This window comes from Parasteatoda tepidariorum, chromosome 7 (genome assembly GCF_982258835.1).
Source record: "Parasteatoda tepidariorum strain Cologne lab strain chromosome 7, Ptep-v5.0, whole genome shotgun sequence".
Classification (NCBI taxonomy): domain Eukaryota; kingdom Metazoa; phylum Arthropoda; class Arachnida; order Araneae; family Theridiidae; genus Parasteatoda; species Parasteatoda tepidariorum.
This window is the reverse complement of record NC_141761.1, coordinates 83,191,200-83,214,138: the sequence shown is the minus strand read 5'-3', so window position 1 is coordinate 83,214,138 and position 22,939 is coordinate 83,191,200. Positions and strand designations below refer to the sequence as shown.

Sequence of the window (22,939 nt, the reverse complement as noted above, 5' to 3'; positions counted from 1 at the left end):
ATTAAATTCATATGTCATGTTCAGTACAGAACTGAAAAATCATTCAATAGTCTTTACTCTTTAGTGTATTAACAAAATATTTTCACAGCAATTTTATTTATGATTATTGAGCACAACATTGTTAAATGTGGTTTTATAATTAACTCACTTTTTCTCTAACCAAACCTTTTTTTTTTTACTTTTTCATAAAACTTGACTCTGAAGCTTTCCCTTTTAAAACTTAGTTTTCTTTTTAACAACAAAATTTTTGGAAAATTTATTAGCTTCCAGAAAAATCCACTTTAACTAGAAAATAAGTTAAACATAGCTGCTTGGTTTTTGTCATACGAAATGAAGGAATGTAAATCAATTTGCTCAATCGAAACAATTTTTAAATTTTTATGAAATTATATACAAGGTAAATTTTAAGTACAAAAAATCTTTTCTTACTCATAGAGTATTCTTTAAACAACGCCCGTAAACTACATTTTTAAAATTCTTTCAAAAGTAAACTTGAACTATTAGTCATGCTAGATGTCACAAAATAACATTACAGAAGAAAATTATAATAAAAACTGAACCAATAATTTATGAGGTAGGAGACATACAAAACACTGAAAAAAATATTTGAATAGAAGAATTAAAAGAAAGTAATTTAAATCAGATTAGAAATATTTCTCAATAAATACTCGGAAATACTTTGGTCATGGAATTTCTCATACAAGTTTTAAAGCTTTCAAAGGTGTAAGAGACCAGCAATAAATTGCGAACAAAAATAAGTATTTTTGAATACCTCGTGCCTTGAACACCCTAAAGCAATTAGATTGTTACTTGCATTGACTACTTTGGTTGTTATTTGCAAACCTTTATAGAGATATGAAAATATTTATGAAGTAGAAATTTTTTTCTTCAAATTTTGGGCTATAACTTCGCAAATAATCAACAAAATTTTCGGAACTATATTCAATTAATATTAAAATTGCTATTTTAAAAATTATATAGGAAAATTGTTAAAAATTGCTCAAGATATGGGCCTTTAAGGTAGTTCCTTTATTCAAAGCATGCGCGGAATAATTGCAATATTTTTTTTTTATGTATTTAACATTTTTATATATTTATTATACATTCAACAGATGATTAAGGGTTTAATGCGTAAAAAGTATTGAAAATAAGTCCTTAAAAAGTAATGAAAATAAGTCTCGACTCCAAACTTATCATCATGTTCATTAGAGAAAATATATGTCACGTGATTGCAATTTTATCATAGAAGCCAACTCAGAAGTAAAGGGAACCCTTAATTTAGGCGCTGGAACAAACTTTTTTTTGTCAAAGGCCTTTAAGAACTGCGTTTGCGTTTCATGGAGAAGAAAACTGCGAAACTGTTCCATGTTAGTTTAATAGCAATGAGACGCTCATCTTTTTTCGAAGTTTATTGTCTAACTACTTGAATTTCCTAACCATTGAACACCATTTAACAAATCTTTAGTATTTTTTGAGGATGAAATAATTTTTATTCATTATTCTATTAATTATTCTGTTAATATTATTCTATTAATAATTTTTAATGTGTACTATAAAATAAAACATACAATTGCAAAGTTCATTTTTTAAGAAATTTGTCAACAGTATTAAATTTAATGCTAATTAATTGAATACCTAAGTGGCCCTATTGGAACACTAAATTTTCTTTGCAAATGTAAACCCTACGAATGACCGAAGTATCTCTAAAGTTATAAAATAATCTTCTAAGTATTTCTAGAGATATTCATAAAAATGTCAAAATCTGAAAGTGTCTCTCCCATTATTGTAGAGTAGTGTGTACTATTATCAGGGCTCGAAAAAGTTCAGAAATTTTACCCGTCACCGAGGACGGCTTGTCCAACAATTTACCCGTCCTCCTTTGTAACCCGTCGCTTCTAAATAAATAAAAATATAATTTTCTCTTATTTATTACTAACATTTATATAAATTGCACAATGAATTAGTAGTTACTAGGATTACAAATACTAGGATTATATTATACTGTAATAAAAGAAATACTAGGTTACTAATAGTAAAACCTAGAATTTCTTTTATGAAATAATCTCTTTCTTTCATAAAATAATTTAAATAACAAAGGTCAAGTTATCTGGAATGTCAATTTATCCGAGGGTACTGCGTTTTTTAAATGAATCTAATATGATGTTTGCCAGTTCCACAATCAAGCCAATGATTTACAGAGGTTTCTGCACAGAAATCTGATTGGGGTTTTCCAATTACGTGGATGTTCATAATTGCGTTTAACGCTTATTGTTTAAAACCAGTACGTAATGTGTTTTTTTTGTAAGTTCATTGCTGAAAAGCCTCTTTCAACCGCTGCAGTACTCCCAGACAGAAAAAACATCAATTCCACCAAGCGCAGTATGTATTTCTAGATAAGAGGGTCATTTTAGAAGTGAGGCGCTAGACTCTTGTAAGATAACTAAAATTGAAAATGTATCAAGAACATTAACAGGAAAATGGCCGTCCGCGCGGACGTTGGATTCGAGAAATTTGTTGTCCGCGGGAAATTTTTGACCGCCGAGGACGGGCGGACGGGCAGTTTTTCGAGCCCTGACTATTATTACACAATTGTTGTATTCTCTGTCACATAATTACTCGCACAAACATGCGAAGTAGAGCGTCTATCAAAAGTTCTCACTAAAGCATTCTTAGCTCTTAAAATATATTAAAATCTCATTAAATTTATTAAAGTATTATTAAATTAAAGTGTCACATTAAATTAATTTCGGTCGACTATAATCAGATGTTTACTGACAAAGTGTCCATCTTAATGGTTTAAAAGACCTACAAAATTAATAGTTATTGAGTTTTTCTTAAAAAAAATATTACGTTTTATTTATTTAGATATTCGACTGATTTCGTTCAAATTTTATAATATGCTATTTAAAATTGCAAAGTTGAAATTAATGTAAAAATGTGTATACCTTATAAATTCGACAGCTGTTCAGACTTAGCTATTGGGGCCATATTTTCCAAACTGCGGCTATCCCTCATATTTTGTTAGTCATAAAGCCAAATTCATCCAAAAAAATGTGCGTTTCTTCAGAGAAAGAACCTTTCTGCGGTTGTAACACAATTAATCGTTAGCATATTTGATGTTTATCGCCCTTATGAAGCATTATGATTGGTCTTTAAATCGTGAAAATCCGATCATTAAAATAAGAGTTCTTTAGAGGGACATCATTTATATTATGCCTTATACATGTAAGAAAATTATCTTAAAAGTTCAGGTGAAAATTCACATAAAGGAGAAACATATTATATGAGAAATAATATATGTATTTGTTGGAATTTCAACTAGGAAATTCTATTGCACAAATTATTCGTAAGCGTTCGTAAGTTTTAAGAATAGTCTTGAATCTATGCAAACGTTGTAATTGTTTTCTACTTTCGAATTTTTATCTGATTTAACTGTAAAATCAATAATCTGGAGAGTATGTGAGCAACTACTGTTAATTCCATTGCACACAGGATTAATATTTTTTCCCTTTAAGAGAATAATTTGTAAATTTGGCTTAAAAGTACCATCTTTATGCAACAATTAACCAGCGTGGCGACTTTTATGAAACAAAAAAATCTTAGGGTGCTCTGTTGCTTACACAAACTTTAATTATCCGCCTTGCCTGTTTGAAGTCGAAACACACAAAAAAATGCGTAAGCATGTTGCTATTTACAAAATCATTTTAAAATTAACTAAGCAAATGTAGGCCCTAATTTTTCACTACTAAGCAGTCACTTTGGATTATGCTATTTATCATAATTAATTATCAATAATTTTATGAAATAATTATGTTTATTAAATTTTTTTATTTGAATGCGAGTTTGGCCTATCGAGGAGTATTCTAACAGCACGGGAAATCATCTAATAATAAAAATAATTAGATGGTAAGCAACTTTTTATTTTTTCTGCGCAATGTACTTGGTAGCATCCATCTAGGCTTATATGCTTCGGTTTCTTAATCTTTGTTTCAAAGCAGATAATCTTTCGTTTACTTTTCTATGTAGACCTTACCACCTTGGTAATTTTTCACTTACACTTTACCACGGCAATAAATGAACCAAGAGCAACGAAAGCATTCATTTATAAATATTTGATATATTGAGACTTAAGTGCTGCGAATATATTTTTCGAAAAATATTTCATATTTAATATTTTTTTTTTATTTCAATTTTGTATAAAATTTTTTAAATCAAATCTTTTAATGTTTATGAGTTTTTTAAATATTACATAGGAAGAAAATTTTAATCCTAAAGGAATGGTAGCATCTTTACTTGAATTACATATATAACAATTAGTGCGAAATATTGATTTTTTTTACAATTATTTTAAGGTTTCAAAAGAAAGAAAAAAAATGAATTTTAAGAGAATTGAACGAGCAAAATATTTTAAAGCTTGGATCTTAAATTGAAGACGATACTAATTTTTAGAAAATTATTTTAATAGTATATTCGTTTTCTGAAAATTCATTATATGTATGTTTTTTTAAAAATCTTTGAATAATTTTTTTCTAGTTAAATTTCATACGAGAATAAGGGAGGAATAAGACAGCTTTTCTCCCTAAAACTCCCTTGCACCTCCGAAAAATCCGTAAATTTCACTTTCGGAAGAATTAAACAACTATGTTGCTCAAAAACGAGGTCAATCAGTTTTCCATTTGTGACCCTTTATCGTCTTTAGCGTCATAAAGATTTGGCGAGTAATGACCTTCCTGAGTTTCATCAATAGATTTCCACCGCCTACTCCATCAATCATTCAGGTAGGGTAAAAACTTTTTGGCGAAACCAACAAGACAGCAAATTTTGAATTTTTCTCTTCACCCCCCCCCCCTCATACTTGGTTCAATTTGCTTTGAGGCATGATGCATATTCCTCCATTCAGTTTCAATAGGTAAATTGGTGGACAGTTTCTAAAGACCAAGCATATTTTGAAGATAGTTCAAGAAATTATGAGTAATATCAAGTGAATTATATGAAGTGAATTAGAAATAATGAGTAATATCAAGTGATTTATATGGATGTAACATCGCATTCTTATTAAAAAAAATTGATTGCAAAAAAGTAACGGCACGAAACGCAGATCATGAGTTAAACTGGGTGGCTACTGCCATGCGGGAATATTTTCGGCTTCATGGTATTTCTTGTCCTACTCCAAGTTTGAAAATGCGTGTTGTCATTCATAAAAAATGAGATAGAGAAATACAGTACCACTGAAAAATCTTATAAAGGTCTCAAAAATGTTAGACTTTAGAACTCGAAGAAGACATGTTGCCTTCTTGACTCTCCAGCTCAGAGGAAAGCCCGTCTAAATTGGTGCACTCAACATGACAGACATAGCTTCTTCCCTGATGAGCCCCAATGAAGTCTGAACTCGAGGGGTTCTCATATGGAGTGTACCAGGCTCACAGTACACTTTGCAATATCTGATTGGCTTTATGGTCAGGGTCAATTTGATGTTAGACGGCCCCGGCAGGAATACACGTCCTTCATGAAGACATTCTGACTCATATGAGATATTGGTTTGATATTTTAGATCCCCTTAATTTTTTTTGGAGGCACCGCTGATTTCATGTTCATTTTTGCGGTAGAAAATAGGCAGTCACATAGGGCAGAACTGGAGAGTGGATTGTAGATGCCAGCAAGTTTCCTGACCTGGATATCATGGATATTGAAAGTAATTCTCTTGGCCGAGTACTTGTAACTTATCATCGTTTCTCAGAAGCCTCTCATTACTAAAAACTTTCTTACTAGAGCCATTGTAATTGAGGGGAATTTATTGTTTGATATAATTTTTATAGATAACCTCATAAACAACTTAAGAGCTTATTATGAGTCCAGCATCGCTTTCAAGGATGGTCATACATAACTCACAGTAAACCTACCGCAAGTGTAATTTTACTACATTATTTTTGGTCTTCGATGCTATGATGTTATTAACTCTTGCTCTTCGGTTCATACAGTGAATTTTTGTCATAATATTTTCATCAAAATTTAATGAATATTCATATGAAATTTTATATGATTTATCATCAGAAATGTATTTTTTACTTAGCAAGTGCCCGCCAGTGTAGAACAGAAAAAACTATAAACCTAATATGGCTGCTACGTTAAAAAATATTGCTAAATGCATTACTAGGATGTAATTTCTTACAGGGATTAAATTAGTGTTTTGGACTAAAATAATTAATAACGAAAATAATATTTTCGGATCCTTACGTTTGTTTCTTGTAAATGTTCTGCAACTTCTTGATATGCCTTTTCCTGTATGCTTTCGTTGATAGCCAGCATGTATATGACGGTGTACAGCATCGAAGTTGTTGTGTCATGTGCAGCTAAAAGGAAAGTGACACACTGGGAGACCAGTTCTTCATGTGTAAGATCTAAAAATAAGCAAATTAATTCACAAAAACAAATAAAGATTCTTATGAAAATAAACAATGCCTTTGAAATGTGTTCGGATGTTTTAAATTCCCTGCTATTTTTGCTAGGTTCCATACGTTTTTTTTTGGTGCTGATTCTTGAGAATTTTTACCAGAAGTGGTAGCGTTAGTCAAATGGTAATATAGTTTCTTTACTTTCATAGCAATTAAGATACCTATGTCTAAAATCGGTCACCATTTTCCCGAAACATCTATTTTTGAGAAATCAACAGCTACTAAATTCAGTGATAATCTGTAGCAGAAAAACAGAGTACGTTTCTGCATTCAGAAGTTTTGACATCCAGTACGTTTCCAGGAAAAAATCTTTGAGAATTCTTAAAACAACACTGACACTAAATTTATGTTGGGATATCCACGACTCACTGGCAAACAGATTATCCATCGTCCACATGTGAGAATTACATGTGTTGAAAATATCTTATCGCATAAACATAGCTCCGTCAGTAAATGAAACAGTAGTTGGAAATTGAGGATTAAAATACGTTCTTCCTCCGTTAGAGGTTGTATCTTTTGTAAGTGGGGTACATCTTTTCAGTATACAGAACATTCCAGACTGACCTAAGTGGAACATGGAGCTCAGCACAATGTGGATCGGCTGATCACCCAACCGGAACATCAGTTCCTGCTTCCCCCAGCCCAAGTTCAAGAAAGCTGGGTTGGTCAGAGCAGGTCTTAGCCCTCTATTAGCTCTCGTATCACTGAGTATTTTTTTTTAAAATTTAGTCCGTATTTAAAACTATCATCTCTGCCTTGAATTTCTTTTTTATTTTGAGAAGCAACTGGCACCTTGAGGAAAACTAAGCTTTTTTCCGTAGGAGGGTTCCCAGACCCCAATTTGGAAGCCCTTGGTTTCAATAATAGAGATGATTACTTAAATGTACAATTTATATAGAATTTCAGTATTCGGATAAAATATTGTAAGAATTTGAGTCTAACTTTTTTACTTTAGCAACTCAAATTACTTTTTACCTTTTCATCCTTTATAAAGTCGTACAAGCTGACGTCACTTCACCTACTTATTCACTGGATATCATCTTACTCACTGGATATCAATCATCGATGATCAATCGGGTACAAATGCAACTAATAAGAATTACGTTTTTAAAGGGATAGGAATATGAATCGGACAGTAGGAATAGGGTAAACACCTGGTTGCCATTCAGAGCGACAAAAATACGATAACTGATTGATTTATTCCTCTCAGATGATATAGCTCAGCTTCTAACTTTAACATCTCTATTCCGAAGCATTATTAGTGATGAAGAAATTTTTAGAGGGTTTTCATACTCTTTTGGGACACATCAGGGAAAATATTTTGCCCAGAAATATCTTCTCCGTCGTTGGCATTAATATCATCCTCGTTTTCAACAGATTCCTTTTTATTGCCAATGGTTGATTTCTCCTCAATATCCAAGAGCAGTTGGAGAAAGTCGTCTCTAGTCTAGAATGTATAAAGAGAATTCAATATTATTTATATTTAAAGAAGTTTAATTTTCGGCAAAGTAAATGAACTGAGGTCCTTTTTATTTTATTACATTTAAAAGAAAGAAACCCTTCATATCAACTATAACTAGCTGCAGCTAGGGAGATACCCTTCATATCAAATTCTCTTTCAACTACATCATTTACTTAAAAATATGAGTTCAGATAAACCAAGAATACACAATAAAGTTTATTAAATGAATATATCATTTAAAAAACCATTTTGCAAACAAATTATAACCGTATTATGTCTTCATAACAGCAGCTGATTTTGCCATACTTTGTTTGCTGTTGAATATTTTATAAAAAGAAAATGCAACCTCTGAAACCCTATAGTTTACTCTTGATATATTTAATGAACTGATTCTTTACTCTGCATTAAATTTTAAATAACTAATGTTGAAAAAGAATTCGCAATGTGGGGTTTCTCCCGAACTATAGTATTCTTTCAACAAGGGAGAAAGTTTTTTCTTATGTTACATTAGGACCTGGGCCAGGTATGGACATCACCTTTCAGAAATGAATAAATTAATGTTGCTACATTAAAGCAGTCGGCTTACATTACTCATAAAACACAGAGTTATAGAGTAAATTTTTTTTATTTCGAATGCACCATCTACGGTAGCAATTGCTTAGGTGTTGTCTGAAATTCTTTTTTAATCTAAATTTATAATAAAAAGGATTTGATTAAATTTATAATAAAAGGATTAGGACATTAGACTAATAAATAAAAGGATTATTAGTCTAAGAGGAGGTGTTTTGACTCGGCGGTCAAATAAGATCCCGTCCGAACTTGTCCACAATATCAAGTTGGATGAAGGGTAGTAAGTGTATGTACTTTTCAGAGTCAAGTCCCGATTCAATCTGAACTACTATCATCAATGTGGCATTTTCACGTATGAAAAGAATTAAGGAACTGGTACTGCAATATCACTCCTCATACACCATGGAAGCTGCCAGCAATGGGAGTCGGTTTATAGTGGCCAGATGAGGTATTGAGGTATGACGAGGTATTACGGTGTCATGATGTTGAATGGAGAATTTCTTGAAGGGACATATATTTGAACAAGTAAATCCTTACTCTTAAAGGGATTTTTCACAAGCAGTGAGAATAGTTCCTATGCAAAATTATAATAAAAGGATACCTTTCGAAGATACTTTTGGTTACCAGTTAATTTTTGCGTTCATACAAAGGCTTCGAAGGCTTCTTTAAAACCGAAGATAATTAGCGAATGACATGACCAGTTAGATCTCCGCACCTGAATTCTATATAAAACATTAGAATGCTTTAAGCAGAGCAATTGCAATTCGACAATCTCAAAAAAATTATGAGAGTTTGTATCAATGCAAGAGGAGAAGGGGATAACAAGAATTTTTTCGTCACACATTTTGAATAAAAAAAAAACATTTAAAATCAACAGATCAAATGTTTTGATGTCCTCATCTTAACCTATTAAAAAAAAAGATGAAAATGATTGTTTCTGTCAATACTCTTTCTTTTATTCTAAAAAATTTATTATTAAAAATTAATTTTTTCAATAATTTATTATTTTTTTAATAACTTATTAGAAAAATGCTTTCGATTTTAAGAATTTAGCTTTTTGTATTATTTTTTTCTTTTGTTTCTAAGCCTTAATCATATTTCATACAAAATAATTACACATAAGAACGTCATTGAAACATATAGGGAAAGATGAAAAATAATATTTGAAATAGGATGTTTAACATAGTGCTTTGTAGCTGTGCAGCAAGTATATGTGTTTATCTAATATAGCGTGACATATAACAAGTGATGTAAAGGATATATTAGAGAGTGCTATTTTGTGGTAACGGGGGAATTCAAAAATTGAAAAATAATATTTGAAATAGGATGTTTAACATAGTGCTTTGTAGCTGTGCAGCAAGTATATGTGTTTATCTAACATAGCGCGACATATAACAAGTGATGTAAAGGATATATTAGAGAGTGCTACTTTGTGGTAACGGGGGAATTCAAAAATTGAAAAAAAAAGTTATAGACAGTAGAGTAGGTCGAAATTTTTTTTTTTTAAAGTTTTGGATGCTTTTTTGCGGGAAAGTTGCATATTGTGTAAGAATAAAAATGGCTTAGAAGTTTTGAGATTGGAAAATATCTTCTGTTCGCACACTGAACATAAAATAAATAAAACTTTTTAAATAAACACACTTTAGCCACTTTTTATCTGTTCGTTCATTCTGATTGACCGAAACAACAACACCAGTTGCACCATAAAGTTTCACATATGCTCTATCCAAACAGCCATCCAATTTTCCATCGTGGCAATTACATTATGTTTACAGATATCTGAAAAGATATCTCATCTTTGTCTAAGGATTCTTTGTCTTACTTTGTTAAAGGATTATTTGTCTTACTATATTGTTAAGGTATCTTTTGTGTATCTATTACGCTTTTAAAGTCTGAATTTTTTTGATATAGTGTCAGAATTGATGATTAACTTAATACCATTTCCTTCTAAGTCTTGTAGTACTAGTGCAGGAAATACCTGCTGTAGCACTGCCAGACACAAAAATTCGAATTAATAATATCGTAGTCGAACATTTATGTTTGATAATTCGAAATTTCTACCTGTCTTTTCTTAGGGGAGGGTTTGTCTTGCTTTTAAAATCTTTCAAAGTTGCAAAAACTGAATTAACACTTATGAACGGATTGCTGTTTTTGATCAGATCAATTCGACAGGGCAATTGTTTCTTAGAGACTCAGACTATTATTTTATGCATCCATACCTAACTTGGACTCTTACACTAATTTATTAACTCTATTATTCTACTATTGACTATCATCAAAGACAAAATTAAACAAGAATGAGACTCAATAAATTATATCTATAAGAAAGTGGTTCATCCAAATCATATTGTATCTGGGTTTAGATCTGTAAATCTTCTGATTTATTATATTTCATTTGCTGTTCAGCATGCTACAAATCACTGTGGATAGTAATATCTTAGCGATGAGACTATTGATTATTTATTATTTCATTCCCTTTCCCTGCCTTTCAGGGTTTGTTTTATTAACCAACGAATTATGTTAGTTTAAACGAAGTTAACTATAAATCGCCGGAGAAGTGAGTCATCCATATAAATTTCCAGTGACGGGACAATTTTATAGATTAAAAGTCCTCGAGGGAAAATAAAATTTTTACGAAGGAAAAGGAATTTTTTTAATTAGTTCTCTTATTTAAAAACAGTGTCAGGTGCATATGGAGAGGAAATTTCGATATAAAACTGTTTGCTTATTGTGTTAATGCATTAACAAGGTATTAGTGCAGCTTGTAGCTGAATTATTTTGTTAAATTTTTATTTGAGAAAAGGAAAACCCCGAATGCCCTACATTGCGGGGTGGGGGTTGGATCAGTAAATAACTCCTTGCATGCAGCTTTAGATCTCTGTTGATAATAGTTAGTCGTCTGGAATGAGACAAAGAAACAGGATACTGATGTACCATATCTTCTGGACAATTTTCCAAGGCTATTGCTTTTAAAATGTCCAGCAGATATCTTAGTTGACAGGAATTTGTTGGGCAAAGAACAAATTTTATTCTACTATAGAGATTTTTAAAGCTTCGGATTAATTTAAAATCATTAATCGGAATTCGTGCGTGATATACCCTTCCCAATAATATAAGACTAAAGAAAATATTAAATCTCCCATCAATTCTGAAACTATATACATAATGCACAAAACAATGAAAATTTCCTGCCACTTCCAGAAAGTAAAGGTGTATCTAAACTTGTGACAGAGACTTCGTATGAAATCAATGCACATGAAGCTAGTGATGGATATATTCGAGAAACACTGAAATCTAATTCAGTTATGTCTCATTTATCCAGTAGTAAACACAATAAAAGAAACTTTATATCGCAGTAATACAAAACTTTCTATTCCATAGGAAAGCTTTATAAATAGCTGCAAATACCGAAACAATAAAGTGGGTGGTTAGTTTGGTGAGATGTAGTTGGAACTCGACGTGGAACAGCCTCTAAGTCGAGTGTTATGGATTGTTCTTTCTAAAAAAACGAGTGAAGTGAAAATTACTTAAAATTGACGAACTTTGATTTTTCTAAGGCGTTACGTGGACGTAAATTTAAATTATTAATAAGAATTCAATTATTTTGGTTATACAAACCATCTACCAAGCACAAAAAATTAATCGTATTCATTTCAAATGTTTTAGCAACCTTAATTTTTTTTTTACAAATGCATGATTTTCTCAATCCCAAATAAATTTTTAGTGCGATGTGGGAATGAAAGAAACTGACTGATTGTAAATGTTTATGTCGTTGTTAATTTTCTTAGATTCGAAGTAAATTTTATCGCAATAAATAGTTACGAAACTAAAAAAAGTTATATTTTTCGGCCCACTCTAATGGTCAAAATTTCAATTAAAACTTTGTAAAATTATAAAATATTAGTTTTCGTATCTTTCCCTAAGGCACGTGAAAAATAGTATGTTAAAAATGCATTTATGAGACAGAAACAGTATCAATAAAAAATTAATCTAACTTGTTTAGTTCTTTTTCTTTCAGATATTATTTCTTTTATGAAGTCGATGAAAAATTGCTGAGCAGATTCATTAACAGCAGATGTCTTGAAAATATTTTTAAGATGCTTCCAGGAAGTAAAAAGCACTTAAAAAATAAAATAAACCAAAGATTAAATGAATTATATACATCTTCATAAAAAAAATGAAAGATTTCAGTTATTTGAAACTTACACATTAGGCACAATTTGGATTTTTGCATAATTCCAAAATTCTTGTTATATTGTTGAACAAATTCATTTTTTGGATCATTGAGGGAATCGATCTTCGTAGAAAAAGCAGAACTTGCTATCACGTCCAGCATGAAAGCATTAAAAAACCTTTAAAAATGATTAAAATCAGAAACAAACATATTTGTAAACTTTAATAATAATAATAATATATATATATATATATATAAACAAATAAACTAATTACTTGGAATTCTAATGTTTCTAGGAGCATCTATTTAAATACCACTTTTAATGAAATGAACAGAATTAAAGGAATGTGTAGTAATATTTATTTATCCAAAAAACAGATTGATAAACTCTTTCAAAATTTGATAAAAAACAATGGATACCCAACTAATATAAAATCATTGAATTAATCGTATATTTTTGCGGATATATTTACTAAACATTTTCTTTGTTAATTTATATAATTTTCCCATGTGCAAATCCATTTTGGGCAAATCCGTGGTCAAAATTATTTACTGAAAAATTCCTTTACTAAAAATTTTCCTTTGTTAATTTATATAATTTTTCCATGTGCAATTCTATTTCGGGCCAATCCGTGGCTAAAATTATCTACTAAAAATTTTTTCCTTTGTTAATTTTTATAATTTTTCCATGTGCAAATCCATTTCGGGCAAATCCGTGGGTAAAATTATTTACTAAAAATTTATTTATTAATTTATAAAATTTTTCCACGTGCAAATCCATTTCGGGCAAATCCGTGGCTAAAATTATCTACCAAAATAATTTTTCTTTGTTAATTTTTATAATCTTTCCATGTGTAAATCCATTTCGGGTAAATCCGTGGGTAAAATTATTTACTAAAAATTTCTTTATTAATTTTTCCATGTGCAAATCCATTTCAGGCAAATCCGTGTTAAAATTTTCTACTAAAATTTCTTTTCTTCGATAATTTATATAATTTTTCCACGTAAAAATCCATTTCGGGCAAATCCGTGGCTAAAATTATTTGCAAAGCAGGCAATTTATGTTTATATTTTCTATTTTATATTTTTTCTTAAATAAATATTTATTTTCTAAAATTATTTATGGTCAACTTTTTAAATTATCCTGTATAATATTATCTTGATCACTTCCATTTCGGGCCCATCTTTGGTAACTAACAAATCAATGCACAGCATAACAAATCACTTCAGCAATGCAGTAAGAACGGCACTTTAAATTCCTCTAGTTACACTGAATTTGCGCTTTTGTTTTCATATTTTGTGATCTGGCAATCTTGTAACGAAAATATTTTTAAATCATTCTTGAAAAATTTCCCGTTCATGTAAGTACATCTGATTTCGCTACTCGCTTTATAGATTTTGTTTTATACTGTTTTTTCTTTTTATTTTATTTCATTTTCTGTTTTTACGTGTTATTTTTACTTATTTCATTCGTCGTAATTTTTGTAAAAAAATATTTTTGAGTGCTCCTCACACTATTGTATTAATATATTTTGCTTTGGCTATATTGATACAATATCAGAAAGCATTCTTTTTTGCTGATGTAATCGTGTGGGCTGATAAAAAGATTATATCTTTTATTTTCCAGTTTTTCTAAAAAAAAATTTAATCCTTTTTTTTTTAAATCAGTTGTTTGTTATTCTTTTTCATTATTATTCCCCCCACCTTTTTCATATGTCTATAATTTTCCTTTGTTTTATCTTTATTTTGAACTATATATATATATATAAGAAAAAATATATGTTTTTAAAAAATATTAAAAAATTAAAAAAAGGCTGGGAAACAAATAGGGAAAATATATGATTATGGTTGTTTGTGGTATTTCACCATTGATCACAAAAACGGGTCGCATTCATTTCATCGACAATCACTTCATCGACACACCATTTCATCGACACCACTTCATCGACAGGCCGTTTCATCGACTAGGTCATTTCGTAGACAGGCCGTTTCCTCGACAGGGTTGTTTCGTCGACAGGCCATTTCGTCGACAGGGTCATTTCGTCGACAAGTCATTTCGTCGACAGGGTCATTTCGTCGACAAGTCATTTCGTCGACAGGGTCATTTCGTCGACAGGGTCATTTCGTCGACAGGGTCTTTTCATTGACAGGATCATTTCGTAGACAGGGTCATTTCGTCGACAAGTCATTTCATCGACAGGGTCATTTCGTCGATAAGTCATTTCGTCGACAGGGTCATTTCGTCGACAGGGTCTTTTCATTGACAGGGTCATTTCATCGACAGGGTCATTTCATCGACAGGGTCATTTCGTCAACAGACTCATTTCGTCGACAAGTCATTTCGTCGACAAGTCATTTCGTCGACAGGTTCATTTCATCGACAGGGTCATTTCGTCGACAGGTTCATTTCATCGACAGGGTCATTTCGTCGACAAGTCATTTCATCGACAGGGTCGTATCTTCACCTAGGTTATAACATCGACAGGGTAGTTTTGTCGGCAGGGTTATTTCGTCGACTGGGTCATTTTGTCGACAAGGTCATTTCATCGACATGATCGCTGCATCGACAGGGTCATTTCATCGACAGGGTCATTTCGACGACAAGTCATTTCGTCGACAAGGTCATTTCGTCGACAGGGTCATTTCGTCGACAGGGTCATTTCCTCGACAGGGTAGTTTTGTCGACAGGGTCATTTCATCGACGTGATCGTTTCATCGACAGGGTCATTTTATCGACAAATCATTTCGTCGACAGGGTAGATTTGTCGACAAGTCATTTCGTCGACATGTCATTTCGTCGACAGGGTCATTTCGTCGACAAGTCATTATGATCGTTTCCTCGACAGGGTCATTTCATCGACAAATCATTTCGTCGACAGGGTTATTTTGTCGACAGGGTCATTTCGTTGACAGGGTAGTTTTGTCGACAGGGTCATTTTGTCGACAGGGTCATTTTGTCAACAGGGGTCATTTCGTCGACAATATTAAGAGAAGATTATTTTGTAGGCAAAGTTATGCGTAATTTTGAAACTAGTCTTATGATTCTTTTACAATAGACGTTATGCCCCTTGCACTTTTTTGTAATTTAGTATATTTCTGATGAAATTTTTTAAGCCTAGCCTGATGCAAAATCTTAATAGTATGTTGAAGTTGCCGGAAAAAAGCATTTCATTTGAAAATTGCCTACTCCTCTATTCATATCACGTTGCAAAAACGTACACATTGCAAAAATTTAAAAATTTTATTTTACACATTTAAGTGGTATATTACACAATTTTTTTCTAATCATATTTAACACATTTGTTTCTAAGATTAATTTATAATGTACAGTCGGCAAAAAAAAAAAGATATCACCCTGAATAATTTTCGTTCTAATGATCGAATTTTCACGAACTAAGTGTTAATCTTAATGGTTCCTGGGGGTGACCTCAAATATGCTAATTAATTAGTGCTAACTATTAATTAAGTTACGAAATCAGACACAAAAACGTACTTTCTCTGAATAAACATATATTTTTTCTTACATATTTGGATTCTTAACCTTCAAAATATAGGGGGTAGCCGCAATCTGGGAAATATGGTCCCCATAGTTTGGTCAGGAGAGCGATTCAAAGTTCGTACCCCTTAATGTTAATTTCACTTTTTACGTTTTTAGTCATATTTTAAAAACTAATAAAGCAATTCGAAGAAAATTTCACCCAGTCATAAAACTCATTTACCCAAAGATAATTTCACGAAAAAAATAATTTTTAATAATTGTTAATTATTTTTTATTATTTAATTAAATTAAGGATGAAAAATTTTTGAATTATAAGGTATGAATTTTTTTATACCATATTAATCTACATATTTTTCAATTGAAAAATCTAAAGTTTCAACTGTTTTTATTTATTAGAAGCTGAGAAAAATTAAAATTAATTATTTATAAAAAAATAATTTGGCGACAATGAAGAAATGATTAAATGGAGCGATTAATATTAAAATGTGATAAACTTGCGAGGAACTTGACTTCGCGCGCTTAGCATAAAATTTCATTCATATTTTTTTCGCTAATAATCGTTTGCTTATCTTTTCATTTTTATTTTTTTAAGCTATAAAATACGATGTTTCTTCTTTAGTCGTCTAAAATTCTATTTGCAATTTAGTAAAGAAATTTGAATAAAACATTTTATTGAATAAAATACATTTTATTCAGAGAATGTGGAGTTTTATAAAAGCATGCTTCTGATAGAATATGATTATACAACAGATTGTGCTTCTTTAATGTGATTTTTTTTTATTTTTATTTTCTCAATAACTGATAAAATTTCAATAATATACATACGAATGAATAAATTTGGAATAAAATATTCATCAATTTCTTGAATATATATTTTATAAATATTAATAAAAATACGTAGTCAATATTTTTAAGCATCTCTCACAACATCGCAAATTTCTCAAAATCTTATAGGGTAAACTAACCAGTGAAGGAATACTTAAGCTTAGCTTGTCTTTAAAAAAAAATCATAAAAATTTCAAAATTTGTAATTTTAGCTAAATGACGTATTTGTTATTAAATGCATGTCGACATATTTGTTATTAAATGCAAATTATGTAAAAAAAATTTAGATAACTTACATAATATTGTTTTAAGCTTTTGGTGGTTTAAATAATAAGTAGTAAGATAACCAAGTGAAGGAACAGTTCTTAAATTGAATAAACACTAAATTTTCCAGTGAATGAACACTTAATTTTGAGAATGTTTGATGCTCGTTAGGAATCCTTAGGCCACACAGATATCTGTCGCCCTGTAGATGCCTGAATTGACTGATGTTAACACAGGCGGGCATTAGGAAAAAAAAAATCTTTTAAGTTTTCGTGCCCCCATTTCAGTATCTTAAGCGAGCTCTGTTTAAAAAGAGAGTATCATATCATATATATATATATATATATATATATATATATATATATATATATATATATATATATATATATATATATATATATATATATAACATAAAAAGCTTCAATTAATCTTTTTATGTTAGTTTCTTTGCTATAAAACTTCATCCTAATTAATTATTCTAAACGAAATACTTTTTCACACTTTTAAAAACCACATCCTGTTCTTAAATTTATTTTTGGCTCAAGTATGCATTTAATTAAGAGCAGGACATTTTTCCCTTTGCTCTTGTGTGGGAAACGTTCGATCTATTTCATAAACCAATAGCAACTTCTAAGAGTTCCCTCTTTCCCTAAATTAAGACATATTACGGATTTTACTTTGCAAGATTTTCCCTAACATATAACCAAGGAGCGCAACTTTTCATGTGCACTTTCACTCATTCTCATGACTGCTCTTGTCTAATAATTAATAAATAAATTTTGTACCCTCCTTCCCGACCTATGACCTGTTTTAATCCTTCCACTCGGCAACGACGTTATATATATATATATATATATATATATATATATATATATATATATATATATATATATATATATATATATATATATATATATATATATATATATATATATATATATATATATATATATATATATCTGATATATATATATATCTGATATATATATATAACAAAAATAATCATAGTAGCAGTATTTGGTGGTAAATGTAGCTTATCGTAATTGAAGAATATGCTGTGCGACATTTTATGGTGAATTTGCGAACGTAAGTTTCAGAATGTATCGAAACATGTGGATGCTATTTGCTAATCATCTTTATCCAAAGAAAACCATGTAACGTAAATATCTAGCAAAATGAAGCAATTTTTTAAACAATGAATCATACAATATGCAACATATTATTTCTATATCTTATTCTTAAACATAACATATTTCAATGTTTTTAAAATGCCACTAAACATTCAGCAATTCATTGAGTTATAGAAAAAAGAAATCGTAAATTACAGAAAACCTTGTGAATGTGCATTAGAATTACTATACAATCTACATTTTATTTTTCCCGCACTTTTTTTTCCTTCAAACTTTCATGCCTAGAAGACTCGATTAAAGCTGTAAAAATCATTATCCCTAAAATTTTGTATATAGCTATTATAAGTTATGTTAATTTGATTTTAGTATGAAATCCTCGAATAAACATAGCAAAAATAGCATAATCTAAATAATATCAGATAAAAAGTTCATGTATTTAAATTCTGAAAACTTATAAATCGATTCAAATTTTCTTTTCAAAAGAGATTAAAATAATTTTTTATTTTATTTATTTATTTATTTATTTTGCTTTTTGGACATAAATGAACTTAAAAATTGTCTATTGCCTAGAAACTTCGAGGTGTTTTCTATTAACTATTAATTAAACCTCTCAGAGCAATCACAAAGCATTATTTCAATTTTTTTACAGTCAGAAATTGGTTGCCTAGCAACCTAGTAAAATTAAGCGTTTCTCTTTTGAATCAGTCAAGGGTTATCTTAAAATATTTATTTGCGCAGGCGACTTTTTTTGGCGGTTTTCTGGACTATCGCCAAATATATAAACCTTTATTGCAACCCAATTTACGACCCAATTGTTTTAAAATTTTGTCTACCCCCCCTAATTCAAGTGTCTAGATTCCAAATATGTAAAAAAAAATATATGTTTATTCAGAGAAAGTACGTTTTTGTGTCTGATTTCGTAACTTAATTAATAGTTAGCACTAATTAATTAGCATATTTGAGGTCACCCCCAGGAACCATTAAGATTGACACTTAGTTCGTGAAAATCGGATCATTAGAACGAAAGTTATTCAGGGTGATATCTTTTTTTTTTTGCGGACTGTACATTATTGTAGATTATCATCGCAAAAGCAATTGCAACAACTATTGTGAATGATTCTTGATGTAGGGAGTGAATGACGGGTGAAATTAGGAAGGAAAAAAAGACGGTATAAAATGAATCTGTGAGATAATGAAACCATGTGGTCGATAGATAATTTCAATGACAAGGTTTTTTCGTTAACAAGCCATTTCAGCTGCAAAAATTTTCTGTCGATAAAAAAGAAAATTATACTTATATAACGTTCCCCCGCTATGAGTAAAACGCATTAATACAGTTTAAAATCTTGTCCAAAAAAAAAGAGAAGGAAAAGGAACTAACTTTTGCAATGATAACAATGGTGATGTTTACAAAGAATTTAATCCGAAAAACACAAACCTTTTAGATAGTTAGCTAGTAAGATTGCTTCTTGTTTTATCAAAAATTTATATATTCCCTGTGTTTAGATATTTATTTTTTTGAAGCTCAGTTGATTTTTTTTCATGTGCAAGTAATCGTTAATTTTGTTACTATTGACATATTAATAAAATTTTCTTACATGAAATTTCAATATTTATATATTTTCTCTTTAAAAGAAAGATCGATATAGGGAAAAAACAAACTAAGTTGTATGAGTGACTATTAGGAAGGTTGGCGAGCGAAGTGAGCAACGGGCTGAACTTCCTAGTATTATAATAATCTTGGGAAAAAAATGCAATGAGGGTAAAAATAAAATGAAAATCCAACTAGGAAAAAATATTGGAAAATAATGTTGATAAAAATTTTTGTTCTAATCCTCTTCCTCATGTCTTTGTCAGCTATTCTGCTGAAGAGGGAAGTTTCTGAGAATTCTTGTGAAATTTAAATGAAATATTATTTGAAACAAAAATCTTGTTCTCGCATTTCCAGTTTATTTAATTTCTTATTTAATTAATTATTTATAACGTTTTGGCGTTTAATAGTTTAATATGTATTTTATCCTATATGTTCCCTAAACATTTATAAGTTCTTTTACCTTATAAAATAAACTTCGTTAATGTAAAAAAAAGAAAAAACTCACAATGACTCCACATCCTCGGTATGCGATGCAATCGAAATAATATAAAAAATGGTTCTAAATCAGAGGAGGGGAGGAAACCTGTCTAATTGGTTTTTATGATCTAAAACATTTGGGAAAAAAACGCAATTTACTACGATATAACAAATAAATTGACTTTTGAGTTTATAATTGAGGAGAGTTATCTATATGCATCTGATTTTATTCTCATTAATGTTTTATTAAAATAAGTTTAGCAAACTTGTTTTTTTACTCAAATATTAAAATGTATTTCTTTTCGATTTGAAAGAGGATAAAAATTTATTTAAATTAATAAAATTTGCAGTGAGAGTATATATTTTAAAGGCGAGCAATAAGCCCTTTAAAAAGTGTAAATGGAAATGTTTTTAAATATCATGTTTGATATGTGTCCTGATAAAGAAATGTGAATTTTTGTTACCAAAACGAAAAAAGTGGAATTTTGAATGTTGATAGAATATTTTGTGAAATTTTGCCCTTGTGGTTTTTGCCATGCGTGAAAATTTTTATAAATTGTTTTTCTCATTTGTCTCATTGAACAAACTTGATATTTAAAATACATATGCATTTTTTATTTTCATTTTCTCTTCATTTTAGTTTTGAGTCTCCTGGCTTGTTCAGGCAGAAAATAATCAAAATTTTGATTGGCGATAAGTCGTGCTAATAGTGGTCAGTAAGTGTTTGAAAATTGTGTTTTCATCCTGTGTAGAAAATCAGTTAAAAATTTCAGCAATTATACTAGTAAAAAATTGGTCAAATTTTAATTGCAAGATTTTTTTTTTCTTTTTTGTAGAGTAGGAGTTATTTATTCTTACGTTTAAATTCCAAGCTTGACTTTTTGTTAATTTTCTTTTAAGCAAAATGTGTCTAATTTAAATCCTGCAAGTAAAAAATGAATTAATTCATCATTTACTTACTACTATTATTATTCTTATTAAATTATACTATTATTAAATTATACTATTATTTAATTATAATAATAGTATAATTCAAAAATAGTATAATTTGATAGTATTAGATTAGAATTGAATAATTAATACTATTATTAAATTCACTATTCATAGAAAAAACATATTTTGTGAAGACCAAACACTAACAGGCTTGCAACGTTACGCCCGTGCTTCTAAGCAATTTTGGTAAGGTGAGTAGCACTTTAAATATTGTGGAAATCTACAACCGCCTCGGTAAATACCTAAACATCAAGTTTGTGCTCCTATTGTTCTTCGAAATCTCTAATAGAAGTAACGAAACTAAGACTCAATTCAATTGTTCGAATACGCATATTCCTGTTCTAATGTTAAAGATGCTGAACAAAAAGTTTAAAATTGCAATTAAAGTGAACATTAAGAAATTACTTTTCCATCATAAAAAACCTAGAATTTTTTTCCTACTTATGCAGATATAATAATTAGGTCTATGATTATTTTCATTTCTGCGAAAATTCGACTAATGTCTATGTTTTTGTTAAAATTTATGTAAAAATGTTGAAAATTTTTACAGCAATAAATTTAGCTTTCCTCTCCTTGAAATAGTGTCTAAATTTTCATTGTAATATATTTTTATTACTTTTAATTCTAAAAATATATTTTATTAATTTGATTTAATATTAAAAACAATTTGATTGTTAACGTCACACTATATTAACTGTAACCACGGTCCGGATATCATGCTTGGTAATGTTCTGAAGACAATCCTTACCTATCTTAAAAATAAGTGTCGAGCTATTACGATTTAGATATAGAAAAGTAGATTTCGATACATCAAGCTTTTAAACGCTTCTCAACTACCTATAAAAAGCGAACTTCTTTTAGTGCAATTGGAACAATAAACCGCCATAAAGAAGATTACTTTAATATAAAATTAAATAAGTGCATTTTTCTAATTAATAATAGAAATATTTAGATTAAGTCTCTAAAATAGTTTCAGAATTACGCATGATACTATCAACGAAATGACCCTGTCGACGAAATGACCCTGTCAATGAAAAGACCCTGTCGACGAAATGACTTGTCGTCGAAATGACCCTGTCGACGAAATGACCTATGTAAATGAAAAGACCCTGTCAACGAAATGACTTGTCGACGAAATGACCCTGTCAACGAAATGACCTTGTCGACGAAACGACCCTGTCAATGAAAAGACCCTGTCAATGAAAAGACCCTGTCGACGAAATGACTTGTCGACGAAATGACCCTGTCAATGAAAAGACCCTGTCGACGAAATGACTTGTCGTCGAAATGACCCTGTCGACGAAATGACCTATGTAAATGAAAAGACCCTGTCAACGAAATGACTTGTCGACGAAATGACCCTGTCGACGAAATGACCTTGTCGACGAAACGACCCTGTCAATGAAAAGACCCTGTCAATGAAAAGACCCTGTCGACGAAATGACTTGTCGACGAAATGACCCTGTCGACGAAATCACTTGTCGACGAAATGACCCTGT

At 30.2% G+C, this 22,939-nt stretch overlaps 1 protein-coding gene across 1 annotated transcript in view; it reads right to left on the bottom strand.

Annotated features, from left to right (window-relative positions):
• LOC107451702 (cytochrome P450 3A25) overlaps window positions 1-22,939 on the bottom strand; it is a 53,583-nt gene that overhangs the window by 4,111 nt on the left and 26,533 nt on the right. The window contains exons 7-10 of the mRNA XM_016067878.4: window positions 12,691-12,836; window positions 12,480-12,604; window positions 7,746-7,899; window positions 6,235-6,398 (exon numbers count right to left, since the gene is read on the bottom strand). Coding sequence (XP_015923364.3) covers window positions 6,235-6,398; window positions 7,746-7,899; window positions 12,480-12,604; window positions 12,691-12,836 — 589 coding nt within the window. The remainder of the gene's footprint in view (window positions 1-6,234; window positions 6,399-7,745; window positions 7,900-12,479; window positions 12,605-12,690; window positions 12,837-22,939) is intronic.